The sequence below is a fragment of the Pongo abelii genome, chromosome 11 (assembly GCF_028885655.2).
Source record: "Pongo abelii isolate AG06213 chromosome 11, NHGRI_mPonAbe1-v2.0_pri, whole genome shotgun sequence".
Lineage (NCBI taxonomy): Eukaryota > Metazoa > Chordata > Mammalia > Primates > Hominidae > Pongo > Pongo abelii.
This window is the reverse complement of record NC_071996.2, coordinates 58,939,943-58,959,838: the sequence shown is the minus strand read 5'-3', so window position 1 is coordinate 58,959,838 and position 19,896 is coordinate 58,939,943. Positions and strand designations below refer to the sequence as shown.

The 19,896-nt window shown below is 37.5% G+C and overlaps 1 protein-coding gene across 2 annotated transcripts in view; it reads right to left on the bottom strand.

Annotated features, from left to right (window-relative positions):
• GPD2 (glycerol-3-phosphate dehydrogenase 2) overlaps window positions 1-19,896 on the bottom strand; it is a 145,319-nt gene that overhangs the window by 81,277 nt on the left and 44,146 nt on the right. For both annotated transcript variants that reach the window (XM_024243243.3, XM_024243242.3), the window contains exon 3: window positions 6,412-6,583. In XM_024243243.3, the coding sequence (XP_024099011.1) occupies window positions 6,412-6,583 (172 nt within the window). The remainder of the gene's footprint in view (window positions 1-6,411; window positions 6,584-19,896) is intronic.

Below are 19,896 nucleotides of genomic sequence, written 5' to 3'. Positions count from 1 at the left end.
TCTCTACAAAAAATTTAAAAACTCATCAGGCCTGGTAGCACACACTTTTAGATCCAGCTATTCAGGAGATTGAGGTGGTAGGGTCTCTTGAACCCAGGAGGTTGAGTCTGCAGTGAGCTATGATGGAGCCACTGCACTCCAGCCTGGGCAATAGAGTGAGATTCTGTCTCCAAAAACAAAACAAAACAAAACTTGGAAAAAAAAACCTGAGATAAACCCTGTCTGTTTGCTATTTTGTAAATATTTTCCAAATTTCACCTTTTTGCTTTAACATCTTTTGCCATGGATACATTTTAATTTTTATAAAATCAAAAGCAGGCTTTTCCTTTATGGTTTTTTGCTGTCATACTTAAAAACACCTTTCCTACCGCATTTTTAAAAAAAATTTACATATACTTGCTTCTAATAGTTTTATGATGTTTTAATGTTACATCCTTGATTCACATGGAGTATGATAAAACAGAATATATATGCATGCATACATACACAGACACACACACACACACATATATATAAATTGGGGGGAGTGGATACCCCAACATCATTTATTAAGTAACTAATGATGACAGTTTTGAAATGCTGCCTTTACCATATTCTAAACTTCATGTATTTAAAGACTGATAGACTAATTTATAGACTCCATGACTGATTCTCTATTCCTTTACCAGATTATTTTAATTACAGTAGTTTTAGAATACACTTTAGTATCTGATAGGACTCTACTTCCCTTATCAGTAGTCTTTTTCAAAATCAGTCTAGTAAATTTCACAGGCGTAGTTCTCTTCTTAAAGTTTTACAGTTTCTTAAGTCGATTCTCCTGACCCTGGCCAAAGGAAAGCACTACATTAATTAAAATTATGTTAAATTTCCAGATTAATTTTAAGAGAAATTTGCAATCTAGTCTAATTAGCTGTGTCCAGCAAAGAGCAAACTTTCACTTCCTGCAATTCTAGCTTCTGAAGTAGAATTTTCTCCTACCTTCATGGTGGAGGGGTGGAGACCATAATTCTCAGAATGTACTATCTCCAAGGCTCTCCCTTTTCTGCATTTATCCTGCAATGCACACACCTCCTTCCTTTCCCAAAAGTTTATTTATAGAGAAGAATGTTATCATTATCCTCCATTTATGCCTGAGAAACTTAAGGCTCTCTGTAAGGTTAAGCCACTTGTCGCAAGTCACAGAGGTAGTAAGCAATGAAGCCAAGACATGACCCAAGTTCATTCTAATTCCATAGTATGTGTCCTTAATCACTGCGCTATACTGCCTTAGGAATTATAGTGGGAATTCAAGAATTGCTAGCCAAATACCACTTATAAAAGTCTCCATTTGTAAACAAGAGAACTACAGTTAATATTTTCCTTCAGCAAGAGGCAGTCTTCTCTGGAATTTGAACTGAAGACATAAAGGTTAAATTTTATACATCAGATCTTATTTTATTTTATTTTATTTTCTACAGGCTCACCAAGAATGCAAATACATCAGATTTTAAACCAAAAATGTACTAGGTAATCCCAGATACATACAAGTAAAGTTACATAAAATAACATAAAAAGCTAAAGAGAACACCTTGAAGAACCTGTGGGAGTGAATATATTTTCAGATTCTCCTTTTCCAGCTTCCTTTGGGAGCAAAGTGCCCACAACTGGGCTTTTGGGACACGCTTCTGTCCTAGAATGGGACACAGAGGTGTTAAAGAGTGAAGCAATTTCTATTGATTCTAGAGACCTGCAGGAGAACGTGAGAAGTCTGCATATTGTGTTTATAAAATAATATTCCCAAATGAAACAAATGAAAATTGATTCCCAAGAAAATGCAGATGATAAGAATGCGAATAAATGTTCATTATGAAGACTCCATGACTTTTTGTTTTTCCTCTATAGTCTTTGTTTATCCATTACTAAAATTGCATTTGGGCACAGTATTTTATCAAAAAGCTCATGCAAACATGTTTGTATGAGTCCTTTAACATCTAGTGGTTCCCCCCAAAACTTTGATTTCCTGAAAAATCTAATTATTACTGGTAACTTTGAAAGATCACAGTAATTTATTTTTGTCAAATGTGACCAAAGATTAATGGATACAATCAGGAATAATTTGGTAAAAACATATCAAATGCAGAGAAAGCAAAATTTGTTGTTAAGCGAAGCATCAAATATGATAAAAGAGCAAATTCCATGAATGAACAGCAACAATGAACAATTCATTAACCAAATGCCCATGATTATTTCACACTTCAGAGGGCCACTGATATGATCAGGAATTGTAGTAAAAGGATAAATATAGATTACCTTCAGCCATCTCTTTATAAATTTTAATTATAAACGCTACTCCCAGAGGGCTACCAGCATAATAGAAGAAATACAAGCTAAAGTTTGCCCATCCTTTTTATAAATCATAATTCCACATATATAAAATAAGACAGGCAATTATTTTAAGACCACAATTAATATGTCAAGATATATTAAAAATACATCATTTTCTTAGCTACTGTTAACTGTAAAAATTAAAAACCTGATCAACTTTCAGGCTCTGGAAACTCTTAACTATTCAAAATCGTCATCCTTATCATCACCACCACAACTATCATCACCCACAATCATCTGCTAATATACTAGCTAATACCTTGATCACTACGGAATGCCCTTCACTGCCAGAAGAAAAAGCTTATTTGTTCAATAAATAGTAATAAACTGCTAAGTTGTTCCTTGAAATGAAGGCCACATCTTACTAGTCTTACTATTCTCAGAGCTGGTTCAGAACTTGATTGACAAATAGTAGTGTTTTAAATAGAAAAAAAAAAAACACCCCAAAACAACCTAAAGAATAATTAATAAGAACATCATTGCAATGAGTTTTTCCATAAAGTTGTTAAATGAAAATAAATAAAATGGAATTTTGCCATTAAAAATCATGAATACTATATAAATGTAAAGATTGATATAAACACACTACTATTTGAAAGAAACACACTGCAAAAAAGAAATACAATCTTGTCTATTTTTTTAAAAACTATAAATATACAAAGTGCACAAAGGCAAACATAGTAAGACTTTTCAGAAGGTGAAAAAGAATAAAAGTCACTTAGTGATTGCCTTATTACTGCACTTGAAGTCTTGCAATCCGACCTTTAACAACTCTTCCAGGGAAGCCTGGCTTTGTAACTTCATGACCCCTTATCAGCTCTAGGCCTACATTTCACCAATTTCCTCTGCTTTCATAGAATCTTGTCTCATTTTTTCTTTTCATCATTGATATCCACTCAATTCTCAACTCCAGATTCTATGTGACTGTCTATTTTCTGTACCTCTACTCTCAGTAATACTGGACACACACACACACACACACACACACATAAATGTCCCATGTGGATAATAAATTTAAATTTTCTAACAGCAAAGAAACCCCTATTTTCCTGTCATATTCTCTGCAATGACATCCCTTACTCCCACCCATAAGTAGAACATCTCACCTCGTATTTGTTTAAGAGTAGCTCTTCATACTCACACAAACTCTTTATGTCTTAGAATTTACCCTTTGTTTCTGTCCCTGAGAAACAAATCTCTTACCTTCCTGCTAAAACCAAGATACATCTCTGATATCTCTTTCCTTGTATTTTCACAAGACCTTGTTCCTCATGTTTGCCTTCTACTATTAGGTTGGTACATGACATTTAAAAGTAATGACAAAAGCCGCAATTACTTTTGCACCAACCTAATACTTGCATATTAAGGTTCTTCTCCCCTAGCACTGACTTTTCTCCCGAGTCTACAGAAATATTCAGATTACTCTTATCTTTATAAAAAGAAAAAAGGAAAAAAATCCTTGAAACATACTGTTTCCCTTCTTTATATCCTACCACACCATCAAGTTACCTCCTTTCTATTTTCTTTTCTCCACATCTCTTGAAAGAAAGCCTATGCTCTTGACTGTTTCTTCAGTATCGTGTATCCATTCCCCATCACCAAACCTAAGGCAGTATCTCCAAGTGGTCTATTCAATAAAGCCCAAAGGCTTTCCCCTAGCATACCAGACCCAGCCCTGCCTTTCCACTCTTCTCTCATGTTCTCTCATATATAGCCTCAATGCTCCAAATTACAACACATGCTGTCTCCCACATACACTGATTCCATGCTGTTCCTCCTGCACATTTTCTCAGACTGGAACACTTTGAGCAAGCAATGTTTGCCTATTAAAATGTTACCTATGCCAAATAGCGTAAGTAAAGTTTCCCACTCCTGACCATTCTATGTAGATAAGACTACCCTCATCTTTCAGTGTCCATAATGGCCCTGAGCCTTTTAAAAGGCTCACATATTCTCTATCACGTAATCTGGTCTGTGCAAACAAGCACTATAGAACCATGGGCACCCTAACAGTACCAACTCTATCAATCATCTTTGTACGCTCATTGTAGCACCTTGCATATCGCCATGCACACAGGAGGCGCTCAGCATATATTTGTAAAACTAAAATAAAAAGAATGGCTATATATTTTAGTACATAGCATGAAAATGCCTGCAGATACCAAAAAATACGCTTTCCTGAATCCTACTGCGGAAATGATCCTCTTTGATGTAAAAAATTATCACCTAGTAAATTCTAATTTCTAGGAGGGGTAGTTCCAAACAAGACCTCCCATTATGTTGGGAATGTGTCCCCTCTTTCCACCTTCTTTCCCAGGTCTTCAAGGGGAAAAAAGCTGAATTCAAATTATCTATTCTCAAATTATCTATTCTCAAACTGTTCTTCCTTTAGGCCTTAGTGTATCAAGGTTAATCTGGCTCAAATTATATTTCACGGTTGGAGACAGAAAATTTTATAAAAATTGGGCTCAACTTTGTAACAGAGTAGACTTCCTGTGCCTGTATTTTGAACTTGCCATTATTTTGCATTGACAAAAACGACTTAGGCTGTGAGGTCTGCATGGACCAAAACCTGAGTGTGGGTCCTGTGAAATCAGTCATCTAGTGTACTTTTGTGTGTGTGTGTGTGTGTAGACCTCACTAAATTCATTTCATTTCCATAAGAGTAGATTCTGTCAGGTACATAAAGTAACTAAATCAAGAGTGGCTGCAGTAGTAATTTAATTGATCTGAGAATAATTATTCCATCTAATAAATCATTCCCATTCAGTGTTAAAATATAATAAATATTGAACTTTATATAGCAACCAAAATAATCCACAGTCAAAATTCCTTGCAGCAGTATCCTACCCAATTCGAGACATCTGAGGATACCACAATGGAGTCCTTCTCCAAGACAATTGGTTCTGAAAGTCTTTCACATTCATGTTAGTAATAGCAGCTATAACTTACTGAGCTTCTACTTTGTGTGACAAGCACCGTTCTAAGTCTCTTCATGATTAACATGTAACTCTCACAACAATCATTCAGAGAAGGTATTTTTTCCTCATTTGAAAGATAAGGAACCTTAGACAAATTAAGTGCTTTACCCCCCGTCCCCCAACACACACACATCTGTTAAAGAAGTTAAGCCAGGATAAGTACCCAGATTTCCCTGACTCCAAATTCCACGCTAATACCAACAGGCAAAACAAACATAGTATTTTATTAAATACAACATATCCAAGAGCATTGGTGTTCTACAATAAAATTTCTTTCATTACACGTCTCGTTTCCATTTTCATCATGCCTTTCCACTAATAGACAGAATGACTGAGACAGAACTATAAATTAGCAATATTTTCCATTATTTATTCACATGAACTAAAGTTTCGCAAACTGCAGTCCATATTTCACTGGAAGAGATGATTTTAAGAGATACATGAACAAAGATAATTATTTTAATAAATTACTTCAGTTTAATAAATTTTTCTACCATTGACTGATATGTGATTTCAAGCGATATAAAAATGTTTTTATTTTACATAAATATAAATATGTGCTTTAAAAAAAAACCAGAACATTGAATTAATAAACTCATAAAATATAAAGTTTTCTTTTTAAATAAATTCATTGAAGTGAAATGAGTTATATTTCATTTTAAAGTTGTGCAGTGCCTGTATTTCAAAAACTGTGAAGGTGCTTCATTAAGGATAGAAAATCTGGAAACAGAGAGAAATGTGTCCTCACTACTATAGACTGCATATTGTGTATTTACTGGGGAGAAAGGATGAAGCATTATCCGCATCAAGACTTACCTCTGAGCTGAACAATGGGAACACATGGACACATGGAGGGGAACAACACACACTGGGGCCTTTGGGGTGGGGCAGGGGGAGGGAGAGCATCAGGATAAATAGCTAATGCATGCTGAGCTTGTACCTAGGTGATGGGTTGATAGGTGCAGCAAACCACCATGGCACATGCTTACCTATGTAACAAACCTGCACATCCTGCACATGTACCCCAGAATTTTAAAATTAAAAAAAAAAAAAAAAAAAGACTTACCTCTGGTGACAGCATCTAGTGCACAGCCACTTCCTGTTGCTCCTCCTCCAATAACAAGGATATCAAATTCAGATGTATTTTGCAAAGTGAGTAGCTGAGCTTCTCTGGAAGGAGGCTCCCTGTTAACTGGTTCTGAAATGCAGTCTGCTGCTTTAACATAGGCCAGGTTCATCTGATGTAAAAGCAGATCACTTTCAGTTGTCCATTAGGAATGTCAATTTAACAAATTTTACAATATACTAAAAGGAGATTTCTAATAGAAATAAGGAATATAAGAGCTAAAGACAGTCCACAGTCCACATAGAGTTACAGGACCAACTGCCTTGGGGGAAAACAATCCTTACATTTCTCAGTGTATTTCTTTTCATGAATCACAACTATTTAGCCATAGGACACCTGGTTTCAGATTCAATGTCTCAACTGCTTCATATACAGCCAAGTTCAATTATTCATAATACTGTATAGCAATTCCCAAATACCTTATCTAAGGCAATTTATAAGGGAACATAAGGAGATTTTTTTACCCAGTACTAGCAATTCATTCAGATAACATATTAAAGTGATGAAGGAGGAGGAAAAAGGACTTCATGTCTTTCCACACTTTCTCAGAAGTATACATTCTTCATTCCTCAGTTCTCCTGACAAAACTATATTCTAGAGTTTGGGGGTATATAAGTTAAAGTCAGTACAATTGAAAAGAATTTATTTAACAGAAGGTACTAAATAATGAGCTATGTTTAATGAGGATTATATTTTTCAGAAAAATTTAGTCAAAGACTTCCATATTAAATATTTTAATATAAAACTATAGATTTTATATCTTGAAAGTAATATAAATATACTATTATAGTTTGTTGGATTTTTTTGATATGGGGCTTCATTCTGTTGCCCGACCTGGGGTGCGGCAGCACTATCACAGCTTACTGCAACCTCAACCTCCCCAGGTTCAGATGATTCTGCCATCTCAGCCTACGGAGTAGCTGGGACTACAGGTGTGCGCCACCAAGCCTAGCTAATTTTCATATTTTTTGCAGAGATGGGGTTTCACCATGTTGCCCAGCGTGGTCTCGAACTCCTAGAATCAAGCAATCCATCTGCCTCGGCCTTCCAAAGTGCTGAGATTACAGGCATGGGCCCAGCCCATTATTACAATTTTTATGAAACTTCAACAATAATATAATTAAAGGCCCTGACATAGTCCTCCTAAAAAATAATGACCTTCCATATTTCTAGTTTCTTAAAGAATGTAGCTTATCATCCTAAATCAAAAATGATCCTGGACTTTAAAAATAAGTAGTTGCCAGAAGGCAGAGTCAAAAACCCAGGAAAAGGGTGTCTGTTTTTTTTCCAAAATGCTAATACTAGGTTTGTTCACTATAGCAAACAGTACTGGCCAGCACTGCTCTATTAGTATTCCACAGATATGTGACTTCCATTTTCTTTTCTTCAAATCACAGCATCATTGCAATCCATGATGGTGGTGTTTTTCCCATTCTGCTGCAGGAGCCCCATATGAAGCTCTAGGCCAACAGGCCAAAGCATGTGCATGTGCAAGAGGAGGTAACCTCAGGTGTTACCAAGAGATTATCCTAATCACCCAAAATAAGTGATTTTTTAAATTCATTCAAATAAAGGAAACCCACTTACCCCCTGCAGTTGCATTTAATTATTATCAGGCCAGTTGGATTTCTATGAAAGTAAATCTAGAAGCCATTGGGTAAACTGAAAGAAACCCAGATTAGGATCAGAAGATCCCAGCCTGGGATTTAGCACCCGGTTAACAGTAAGGTAACTGTTGACTCGTTATCTCTGATTTCTTCACTTGCAAAATGGTGGCAAAAACCCCTGTGACTTCTCCTTGTATCTTTGAATTATCCTCAGTCTGAATGGAATAATAATCTGAAAGTCATTGGTAAATGACAAAGTAACCACCAGAGTTGTTGCTGTTATCACTCTGTTAAATAATTTGATCTTTTAGTCACATATAATTAGGAACTTTCAAAACATGTTTTACTAAATTTCATAAAAACTTATTATCAGGCTACAAAGTCTGACACCAAACCACAAAAATCTTATTTTTCACATACCTTCTTTTAATTATCTGCTAATAACCATGACCCCATTTTTTACCTTTATATACATTTAGTTTGTTAACTAAATAAATGTAACCAGTAGGTACTACAGAGAACATAACATATTTCAATTATGGTCTTTGTCTTCCATCTAATGAGAAAAAAATAATATGTATATATATATATATATATACACACACACACACACACACGCACACTATACACACACACACACATATATATATAACAAGTACATAGAAAGAATAAATGCCACACTAGAGGGAAAAAAACACCAGGCTATGGCCATTCAGATGAGGGAGGGAGAGTCTTTCATTTGAGGGTTTCAATTGCGCCAGGACAGATGGGTAGGACTTGGACATGAGACTGACAAGTGACTAAACCGCCAGAGCATTTTCACACATCAGAAAGATTGCTGACATTTTCTGCTTGGTAAGTTTTCGAGAAATACTTGAGAAATAAGTTTAAAGACCATATTATGATATAGTTCATTAGAACTTGGTAATACTAAAAGTCCTCTATTCTACTCTGTGAACATTAATCTTGACTGAGTTTTCCCTTCATCAAGTTTGCTGGATCTAAAAGGCATCACTAGTGTGTGAGGATCTCATTCCATTAACAACACTGTTTCTCCCATATTCGCTCCCTCCCTTGTCCTTCTCATCACCAAGCTCTAACCTATCTCAGTCCCAACGATAATAAACACTTCTTACATATATCTCTAACTATCCTAAAAATTCCCGAAAGACCTGTAAATCTTGTTTTTTTCTACTGTCTCACTCCTTACTCCTCACACTCACTCTAATCTGAATTTCACATACACCCAACCATTACCAACAACCACAAAACTGACTAAATGCCAACGATGCCACCAAATCCAATAAATGCACAAATGATTGTTCACTCATCTGGGCATCTGGTGGACAACTCTCTCTCTCTCCAGCCTCTTTGAACCACTCTCTCTTAGCTTCCTTTGTATGTCACTCTACTGCCCAAAATTAAACACCAAATTTCCTCTTAGGTCTATCCAATTCACTCTCCTCAAATCACTAAACTCAACAGAGAGAGAGAATCTTATGTACCCCATATCATCAAATATCCTTTATACCACAATAATTTCTAATTTTGTTCCACCATTCAGGAACCCAGATCTCACACTGCCTACTTGAGACCTCCATTTGGATGTCTTACATATATCTCAAAATTGGCCCAATTACTTTATCTTCTCAAATCTTTTTCTCTGTCAGTGTTCCTCATCTCAGTAAGGGTGTCATTATACATGTAGTTGCTGGTGCCAGAAATGTGGAAACAACCTTGAGAGCTCCCAGTCTCTTAAGTCCTGTATCTGCTCAATCACTGAGTTTATCAATTCCACCTTCTAAAAAATTTCCATATCTAGTCACTTCATCTCCACTTTTACCTCTCAAATCAGGGTATCTTCCCTCTCCCCTATACTAACATGATATTCTCCCAAAGGCCTTAACACATTTACCCAGCCTCCTTCCATATCATTTTCTATAGTACAATTGGAGTGATCATTTAAAAACCCAAATAATGTCATTTCCATGTAGAAAACCCTTCAAGAACTTCCAACTGAATATATCTTTACTCAGGTTTCCAAGAATCTTCATGGTCTTTTACAATGGCTAAAATTAAAAAAAAAAAAAAAAAAAAAAAAGGCCAGGTGCAGTGGCTCACTCCCAGCACTTTGGGAGGCCGAAGCAGGAGGATCACCTGAGGTCAGGAGTTCAAGACCAGCCTGGCCAATGTGGTAGAACCCATCTCTACTAAAACTACAAAAATTAGCCGGGCATGGTGGCACACGCCTATAGTTCCAGCTACTCAGGAGGGTGAGATAGGAGAATCTCTTGAATCCAGGAGAAGGAGGCTGCAGTGAGCCGAGATCACATCACTGCACTCCAGCCTAGGTGACAGAGGATATTCTGTCCCAAAAAAAAAAAAAAAAAAAAAGGGTAGGGAGGGCAATACCAAGTGCTGGTGAGGATGCAACACAATTGAAACTCTCTTACACTGCTTATAGAAATGCAAAATTATACAGCTATTTTGGAAAACAGTTTGGGAGTGAGTTTTTTTTTTTTTAGATGGAGTCTCACTCGCCCAGGCTGGAGTGCAGTGGCACAATCTCAGCTCACTCTAACCTCTGCCACCCGGGTTCAAGTGATTCTCCTGCCTCAGCCTCCCGAGTAGCTGGGATTACAGGTGCCTGCCACCACACCTGGCTAATTTTTATAGTTTTAGTAGAGACAGGTTTCACTATCTTGGTCAGGCTGGTCTTGAACTCCTGCCCTCGTGATCCACTGGCCTCGGGCTCCCAAAGTGCTGGGATTACAGGTGTGAGCCACCGTGCCTGGCCAGGAGTGTCTTATAAAGGTAAACACACACTACACAACCAAGCAATCCCTCTCCTGGATAGTTACCCAAAAGAAATGAAAATCTGTGTTCACACAGAAGCCTGTAGGCAAATATTTACAATGGCTTTATTCATAATTGTCCTCAACTGGAAAAAAGAACTAAAACATCCTTCACCTGGTGAATGACTAAACAAACTGTGTATGCAATGGAATAATAAATGGAAATAAAAGAGAACAAGCTACTGCTACACACAGCAACATGAGTGAATCTCAAATGCAATATGCTAAATCAGGGGTCAGCAAATTATGGTCTTCAGCCCAAATCTGGCTGCTCCCTGTTGTTGCAAACAAAGTTTCACTGGAAGATAGCCACATCCAATCATTTATGTGTTGTCCATGACTGTAATAGCAGAGCTGAACAGTTGCATCAGAGACTATATGGACTGCAAGCCTGAAACATTTACTCTCTGCCTCTTTACAGAAAAGTCTATTACTAATCCCTGCACTAAGCAAAAGAAGCCAGATTCAGAAGTCTACATACTACATGATTCCAGTGCTTCTGTTTATATCATGTTCTGTACAAGCAAAGCACAGAATCTGAAAACAGATCAGTGGTTGCCAGGGTCTGGGAATGGGGGTACAAGGACTGAGTACAAAGGGCATGAAAGAATGGTGAGGCTGATAGGAATATTCTACAGCTTGAGCACAGTGCTCATTACATAACTGTATCAAAACTCACAGAATTGTAAATTATAAAGGGTAAATTTTACTGCACTTTATACTACAAATTATACCTCAATACACTTGACTTCAAAAAAATAATAAGTGAATTATGTAAAGAGCATTTATGTGCCAGACATTATTTTAAGGGTTTTGCTTTTTTTCTACTCATTTAATCCTCACAATAACTATATGAGTTAGGTACTACTAAGATCTTCATTTTACAGAACTATCTGAGACATACAGAAGTTAAGCAATTGGTCCATAAGTACACAGTGGGTTCATGGTAGAGCTGAAAACTGAACTTAGCTTGGCAACAGAGACTAAGTGTTACACTACTATACCACTCTGACACCACATATAATTTGAGAAAAAAATTTAAAAACCAGACTAAATAGTTATAATAGAGTGAGAAATGACCAGCTGCCAAATCTAGAAAGTAGTTCGTTTGGTGTAGTTTTGTTTTGAAGGTTTTACTGAACAGTCCCTCCAAAATATTTTTTAAAAATATACAGCACTATTAAGGGTAATTTATTTACTTTCTGACACTACTTTTTAAAATAACATTTTATTTTTGTTTATTTTTTTCATAAAAGCTGGGAAGTGTTGCAACTGAGAAGCTAAGTACCACGTTTATTTTAGAGGCAGTAAACACAGCCTAAGGCCCTACTTATAATTATGACAGGAAAAAGACTCATTTTGGCTTTATATGGTTTTGAGTCACAAAAACACATCTGCACTCTACCTTTCCTAGAATATGTTGATTGAGGGGAAATAAAAAGGAGAAAAGCAGCAAGAATAAAACAGGTTAACAACACGCTTTAAGACAAGAGGGCTTTGGGTTCCAAATCTTCCTAGACCTGCCCTCCCTTTGTTCACCCTCCTTTCTAAGGCAGTTTGATTACACAGGAATTTGGGATACAGATTTTATTGAAGGATTGATCTGGAGGTTCTAGGAGAAGCCTTGGAATGGCCACAGGCCCTATATTAACTGGGAGACCAAAACCCTGTGTCAGGGAGAGGGGGTGGTGGGAGGGAAGAAAGGAGGGGAGGGGAGAGAAGGAAGGAGGGGAGGGGAGGGGAGAGGAAGGGAGGGAAGGAAGGAAGGGAGGGAAGAGGAAGGGAGGAGAGGGGAGGAAACAGGAAAGAGGGAAGGGGAGGGGATGGGAGGAAGGAGGGGAGGGGAGAGGAGAGGAGGGAAGGGAGGGAGGAAGGAAGGAAGGAAGGAAAAAACTCTACGTCCTGAGGAAACCCTGGGCCCACCATCATTTATTCATCAAACTTATTCATCCAATCAGTATTTTGTGGAGGCCTTCAAGCATTCTATAGCCCAGGGAACAAAACAAAAAGATAAAGAAGCAATTATAACATTGTTTAAAAGTGGATATAGGCATAGAAAAGAGGCTACAAGAGCCACAGGAGGCACCTCTTATACAGACCCAAGAAGGCTTCTTGGAACATGTAGCTAAATCAAATAGAGAAAAAGTAATAGGCATTAGCTGGGTGACAAAAACCAGGAAAGGAAGTGGGAAGAGCATGTGTTAAAACTAGAAGTCGCACTAGAATGTTTTCTCTGCTTAGCACACTACTTTCTTAAAAACCAAATCATACATCCAATATTTTTAAATTGCTATATTTCACATCTAAATCAGAATTTCTATCTGAGATAAATCTGCTAAAACTGAGTAGCAGCTGCCATCCTCAGGCAGGGCTTGTGCGCTCGTTAGTCCAGGATTCCTGCTCACTGGCTTCACACTTGTACCTCATCACTCTATCCCCTGTAGACACATGAGTTCACCAACCTTGGCTTAAAGACAGGAACAACTCCAGTTCTATCAATTTCAGGATCAATTCCCTAATTCAGCCATTGAAGCCAGAAGAGAGGAGAGCCCAACACACAAAACAAACTGCCTTTTGCCTAGCATAATTCCAACCACAGCTCCCAAACACAAAATTTTTATCTTGGTGGAATTGGGAGAATATCTAATATGTAATAATACTTTGATGTTATTTCTATTATATTTAATTATGGGAGAAGTAGATTTTTTTTCAACTTGTTTACCAATTTTCATCTATATTTTAGAAAGATAAAATTCCTTCAGCATTCTGATGCAAACATACAGGTTTTGTCAAGAGACTCACATGAACACCTACAAAGAACTGAAAGCCAAGTTCACAATCTTTTATAGTTTACATCCCAGAGAACGTTCACCCTGAACAGGATTCAGAATGAGATCAGTTTTACTATGTCTGTATATCATTAGACTTGCAAATTAAAAAAAAAAAAATCCTAGACATTTGCAACTTCGGGTGAGACCAAAAACAAGATCTAATAATTAGTGTCTATTTCTGAAAGAAGTGCATATTTAAAGACCACAGGCAATTAACAACCAGGTTGTCCTGTAATCATGTACAGTAATAATTGGAGTATAAAGTAGGGTCTCATGCAAATCACCTCAGACTGCAACCGTCGCTCTCTCCCATAATATATGATTCGATCAATGGAATCGTAAGATTTAAGGGAAACTGCTTCCTGCTTTTCGTCACTAAAAAAGACCAACCATATTTATACATTCCTAAAAGGAAAATCCAACAAGTATCTCCTGACAGTGAATCTTAAGATGTTTTAATGGCCTTTATTCACTTCCTGAATCACTTTGTGATTCTAAAAACTGACATTTTTTTTCTTGCACTTACATGAGAGTAAGCAACATTTCTCAGTGTAAACATATTCGGTGAGGGATTCATGATCACTCTGTAGATAGAGTTGCCAATGGTTACACTGTCATCTCCACTGGGGTCCACACAAAAGAAAAAAAAGGAGCCCATCCTTCTGGCGTAGCTGAGAATGAAGGTCTAGTTCACCTTGAAGGTACTGTCCAGATTTTAAGTGACTGTGATTCCTTTGAGAAATCACACAGAAGTTCTTTTAATAGCAATTAGAGAATATCTGAACACTTAAATTATCAAACTTTTTATAGCTAAAAATTGAGGAAAACCCCTTGGCTCTGTCTGAATATATGTACTTCAAATAAGTTAACAACATAATTGACTATATGAGCTGAGATTTGGGAGATAGGTTTTCAAATATTTTTAAAACAGAATATATGCTTGCTTTTCAACTCTGATGGCTCACTGAAAGTCAGAGGACCTGGAGAGTAAGCCTGAGGTTGGAGTAGATAGAGAAGGAAGAAGAAATAGATCCATTAGTTGCCTAGAAGCTGCCAGCTCACACCCCTAACATTAGCTCCTTAGGTGTCACTCACACTTCCCATAGAAAGGAGGAATCTTTTGACCAGTGAGGAAACCTTTAGTTATCCCTTGAGCAAGTAATTCAAAGAATCAAAATTTGATCCCAGGTTTGACTCCAAATCTCATGTCCTCAGCTCTGCTAGGTCATCTTTGCCTATATGTATGGGTCACTTGGGCCTCTAGATCTGTCCACCTTTCTGGCATCAGCAGTGCAGAACTGTTGATGCAGTTAGTGAGATCAGAAGTCCTAGGGCATCTGCCTCACCTAAAGCCAACCATATTGGGCAGTTAAGTTGTCACACAGAATTCTATGAAATAGCACTTTTTTTTTTTTTTATTTGAGACAGAGTCTCACTGTGTTGCCCAGGCTGGAGTGCAGTGGTACGACCTTAGCTCCAAGGTACAACTTCCACCTCCCAGGTTTGTGCGATTCTCCTGCCTCAGCCTCCCCAGTAGCTGGGATTACAGGTGCCCCCCACCACACCTGGATAATTTTTGTATTTTTAGTAGAGGTGGGGTTTCGCCATGTTGGTCAAGCTGGTCTCAAGCTCCTGACTTCAGGTGATCTGCCCACCTTGGCATCCTAAAGTGCTGGGATTACAGGCATGAGCCAATGCACCCAGCCAGCACTTTTTCTTAATAATCTCCCTAAAGCATCTGGAAGTAGATCCAGAAGTGAAAGAGGGCTCACTCTTTCCCCATCCCTCTCAGGTGAATAAAATGATGCCCAACTGAGCCAACCAGTCAGTTCCAAGCTTTATAATCTAGATGACCTTCAGCTACACTTTAACGTATGTTCAAAAATACATTTTGGCCAAATTTATAACGCATACTCATCATTTCTCTGTGAATTATTTTATCAAATATAAATATAATTTTTCTAGTTGGTACTCGCTATCGTACAATTAGTTTACAGAAATTCTTTGTTGAAATCACAAATTACAAAACAAATAAAGTAAAATTGGAATCGCCTAACTTCTATTTAAATCATCTATTTCTAAAACTACCTAGAAGATGCTTTCCTAGCATAAACATAATTTAACTATTAAGCTGAAGGATGGGGAATGGGGAGAGGGAAGCTAAAGGACTCTCCCCAAAGCATTTATAGAAAGTTTCCTCCGTCTACAACATCCCTAAAAAGTTTTTAAAGAGGCCTTAAAATGAATAGATAGTTGAAAATGAAATGCAAAGTCAAATCAAAATGAATGTCAATGTTGCTCAGTTAGCAACAGCCTAGCAGCTCACCAGCTGTCAACGTTAATCATAGCTCAGTCGTTGACTCACTGAGTGACCTATAGAAGTACAGTTAACCTCACTGATTTTGTATGCCAGCAACAAAATAGCATCACAAACTCCTCGAAGGCCTGATGTGAGTTATAACTCAAAGATATTGCCATGGCCCCACTTTGGGGGCTAAGTGTTAAATAAAAACCAAAATTATAAGGAAGATGATAGGATGCTCTTCAGAGAACATTTCCAGCTCTGTCTGCATAATTTTAGTGCTTTGATGAAACATGTCTCTGAAAAAACAGTTAACCATATAGAGTAGTTAAGAATAGTTTCAACTGGCCTTATCTAAAATACAGATTATTCAGAATCCTCATCAAGCTTTAGATATCAGACACATTCCCACAAATTTAGTTATATTTCTAAGAGAAAAACAGTTCTTCCAGGAATCCATGCAAAGGGTTCTAAATAAGAGAGGCAAATGAATGATACAGTCTTTGGCATAACCCTAACAATAAAATTCTCATCGAAAGAAATATAGCTCATTTGTCCACCAGATTAGAAACTAAATTCAAGACACATATGTAATGGCTAAATGCTTAAAAAACTTTTTCTCTTCTTCCAGAGAACACTCCCATATAGTGGAGTAGAAATGATCCAGTGGGGTGAAACCCCTATAGCATGGCAGACCCACTAGAATAAAGAGACATAAGTCCCTGGGTAATTGCAGGAAATAGGTTCCCCATCTATCCACATTGAACTGTAATGTGAGCAACAAATAAACGTGCATTATGATAAGCCACTGAGCTTTGAGGATTGGTTATTATACCAATTAGCTTACTACAATTAATACACAAGTTTGAGATGTGCTTAGTTTTACAACCCAAGATTTACAACTCGCCTGCACTGCATACAGTCCATACACAATAGAGAATGGACTATGAATGGATGAGGCATCATCATTTACAAAAATAAAAATTAGGAAATAAATCCATACAGACAACACCTCAAAAGGACAGATCATCAAATGCAAGCCCTAGAAAGCCATGGTGCAGAGACATTTCTACCTTCACATTTGACATAACGCTGATGGCTCCTTAAGCAAACAGGTAGCTTATGACTCAACCATGAGTTCCTTCTTCCACCATCAGAAATGGCCATTTTAGTTGATTTTAACATTTAGGTGGGAACTACAGTGTTAGATATCCTATGAAGAATGTATTCACAATAGCCAAGATATGGAAACAACCTAAACGCCATTCATCAACAGATGGACGAATAAAGAAATGTAGTATATACATAAAATGGTATATTATTCAGCCTTAAAGAAGAAGAAGGAAGTCCTGACATTGCTGACAACATGGATAGCCCTGCAGGACATTATGCTAAGTGAAATAAGCCAGACACTGAAAGACAAATGCTGTATGATCTCACTTATACGTGAGAGTTAAAATAGTCAAACCCATAGAAGCACAGAGTAAAATAGTGGTTAGCAGAGGGTGGGCGGGTGGATGTTGAACATGGGGTACAGAGTTTCAGTTATGCTCAAGGAAAGAATTGTGTTGTTTGTTTGTTTTGAGATGCAGTCTCACTGTGTTGCCCAGGCTGGAGTGCAGTGGTGCAACCTCAGCTCACTGCAACCTCCACTTCCCAGGTTCAAGCAACTCTCCTGTCTCAGCCTCCTGAGTAGCTGGGATTATAGGCGTCCACCACCATGCTCCGCTAATTTTTGTATTTTTAGTAGAGATGGGGCTTTGCCATGTTGGCCAAGCTGGTCTCGAACTTCTGACTTCAGGTGATCCGCCTGCCTCAGCCTCCCAAAGTGCTGGGATTACAGGCATGAGCCACCACACCCGGCCAAGGAAAGAATTTTTAAAAAGCAACATTATTCTGCCATCAACAGGTACAGGAAAAAAAACCATAATTAAGACTATTTAGGAACATTTGTTTTTATAGCACTTCCTAAGGTTTTTTTAAACAGAAAGATTGGGACTGGGCTCACGCCTGTAATCCCAGCTCTTTGGGAGGCTGAGGCGGGCAGATTACCCTAGGTCAGGCGTTCAAGACCAGCCTGGCCAACATGGCGAAACCCCATCTCTACTAAAAAATACAAAAAGCAGCCGGCCGTGGTGGCAGGCAACTGTAATCCCAGCTAGTTGGGGGGCTGAGGCAAGAAAAATTGCTTGAACCCGGGAGGCAGAGGTTGCAGTGAGCTGAGATCGCGCCACTGCACTCTAGCCTGGGTGACAGAGTGAGACACTGTCTCAAAAAAAAAGTGGGGGGGTGGGGGGAGTGGAAAGATTGCTTACAAACCTATGCAAAATGCCTCTGCAGATAGAATATTGTTTACTCTGGGAGAACAAGAAAGTCTAGTAGCCTGAATTGACTTACAAAGTTAAAAGCAATCTGGTAAAAAAAAAAAAAAAAAAAAAAGCAAGCAAGCAAGCAAATGTGTCATGTGATGGTTTCAGCTACAGCTACATCAGCGCTCAGGAAGAGTTACACTGCTTTCAAACCCACAGATCCTCCTTAGTTCAAGAACCTGAAGAATGTTTCTAATTGAGGTTAAATGATCGAAAATGTTAAGGGTGTTCAAAAGATAAACAAATTGTTATATTCAAACAAAGAAACTGCTGAAAAGCAATGCTTCAGTGGAATTTTTGTAATTTAAATTGTTTCTTTATTTTCTTTTTTTCCTGCAGATGCCACAAGATTAAATTGTTTCCTAACTGACATCATATCTTACTTAGATACTATGCTTATGATTTTGATTTCTCTTCAACCAATACTCATTTGAACTTCAAGTTTCTCTACCCTCTACCAGTTTATCTGTTTAGTCATCAATATAAGTAAAATGTGCCAACCAAAAGTTCAGCTATTTTTTTTAAACTCTGATGTTATATGTTTCTTATTATGCCTGACAAGGCTAGGTCTATTTCAAATGTTCATATCCTACCTCAGGGGAAGGGAAAGAAGTAAGGCAGATACTGAAGACCTGCTATGTGCCAGGTACTGTGATCACTGATTTGTATGTATTGACTTAGTGCTTGGCAGAGAAAAAGCCTGTGAGTAAAGTTACATTATCTTTACTTTATGAAGAAATTGGAATTCTGAAATTTTTTATAACCTACACACGCAACAACAGGTTCACCAAAACTCAGCCACATTCATATAACAGACACATTCAGGAAGCTAAATGTTGCTTTATTTGGGGTCTATTTAAATAAATCCTAAAGTAGATCTTATTTTGACTAGAGTTGATTATTCTTTTTTGTTATTTTTGCTTTTTGTTTTTTGCTTCTTGTCCAATCTTATCTTTTGCTACTGCCTTTAAAACTTTTGAGTCATTGTTACTACTAATCAAAAAGCACTACTTTGTTAGAGCTCTTACAAATATGGTATGGAGAGGGAGAGACTGAAATTACAAGTTAAAACAATGTTCTCAAAATTCCTGCTGATTTTAATTATCCATGCATCACTTTGCCTCTCATTAGCATAAATATTTTTCCTCCTGGGTTTTGCTGACACTAACAAAGGTAGTATAGGCTTACCTGTATTTCAACTCACCTAACACATCACTGTTATCAGGGTTTTTTTTTTCATATTCCCTTAATTAACACATATAACAGTGAACTATAGTATTTCCTAAGCCACTCACAAGCCTAGAGAATTAATGTCTCTTACAAAGTGAGAGGCTATTTTGCAAATCATGAAGATCCTGTCATCAACACCTATTACAATATCAACATGCTCGAGCATCACTGACTTTGGGAAAGAAGAAATTAGTTTAATTGCATTCCATTTCAAGCTACAATGATACAAGA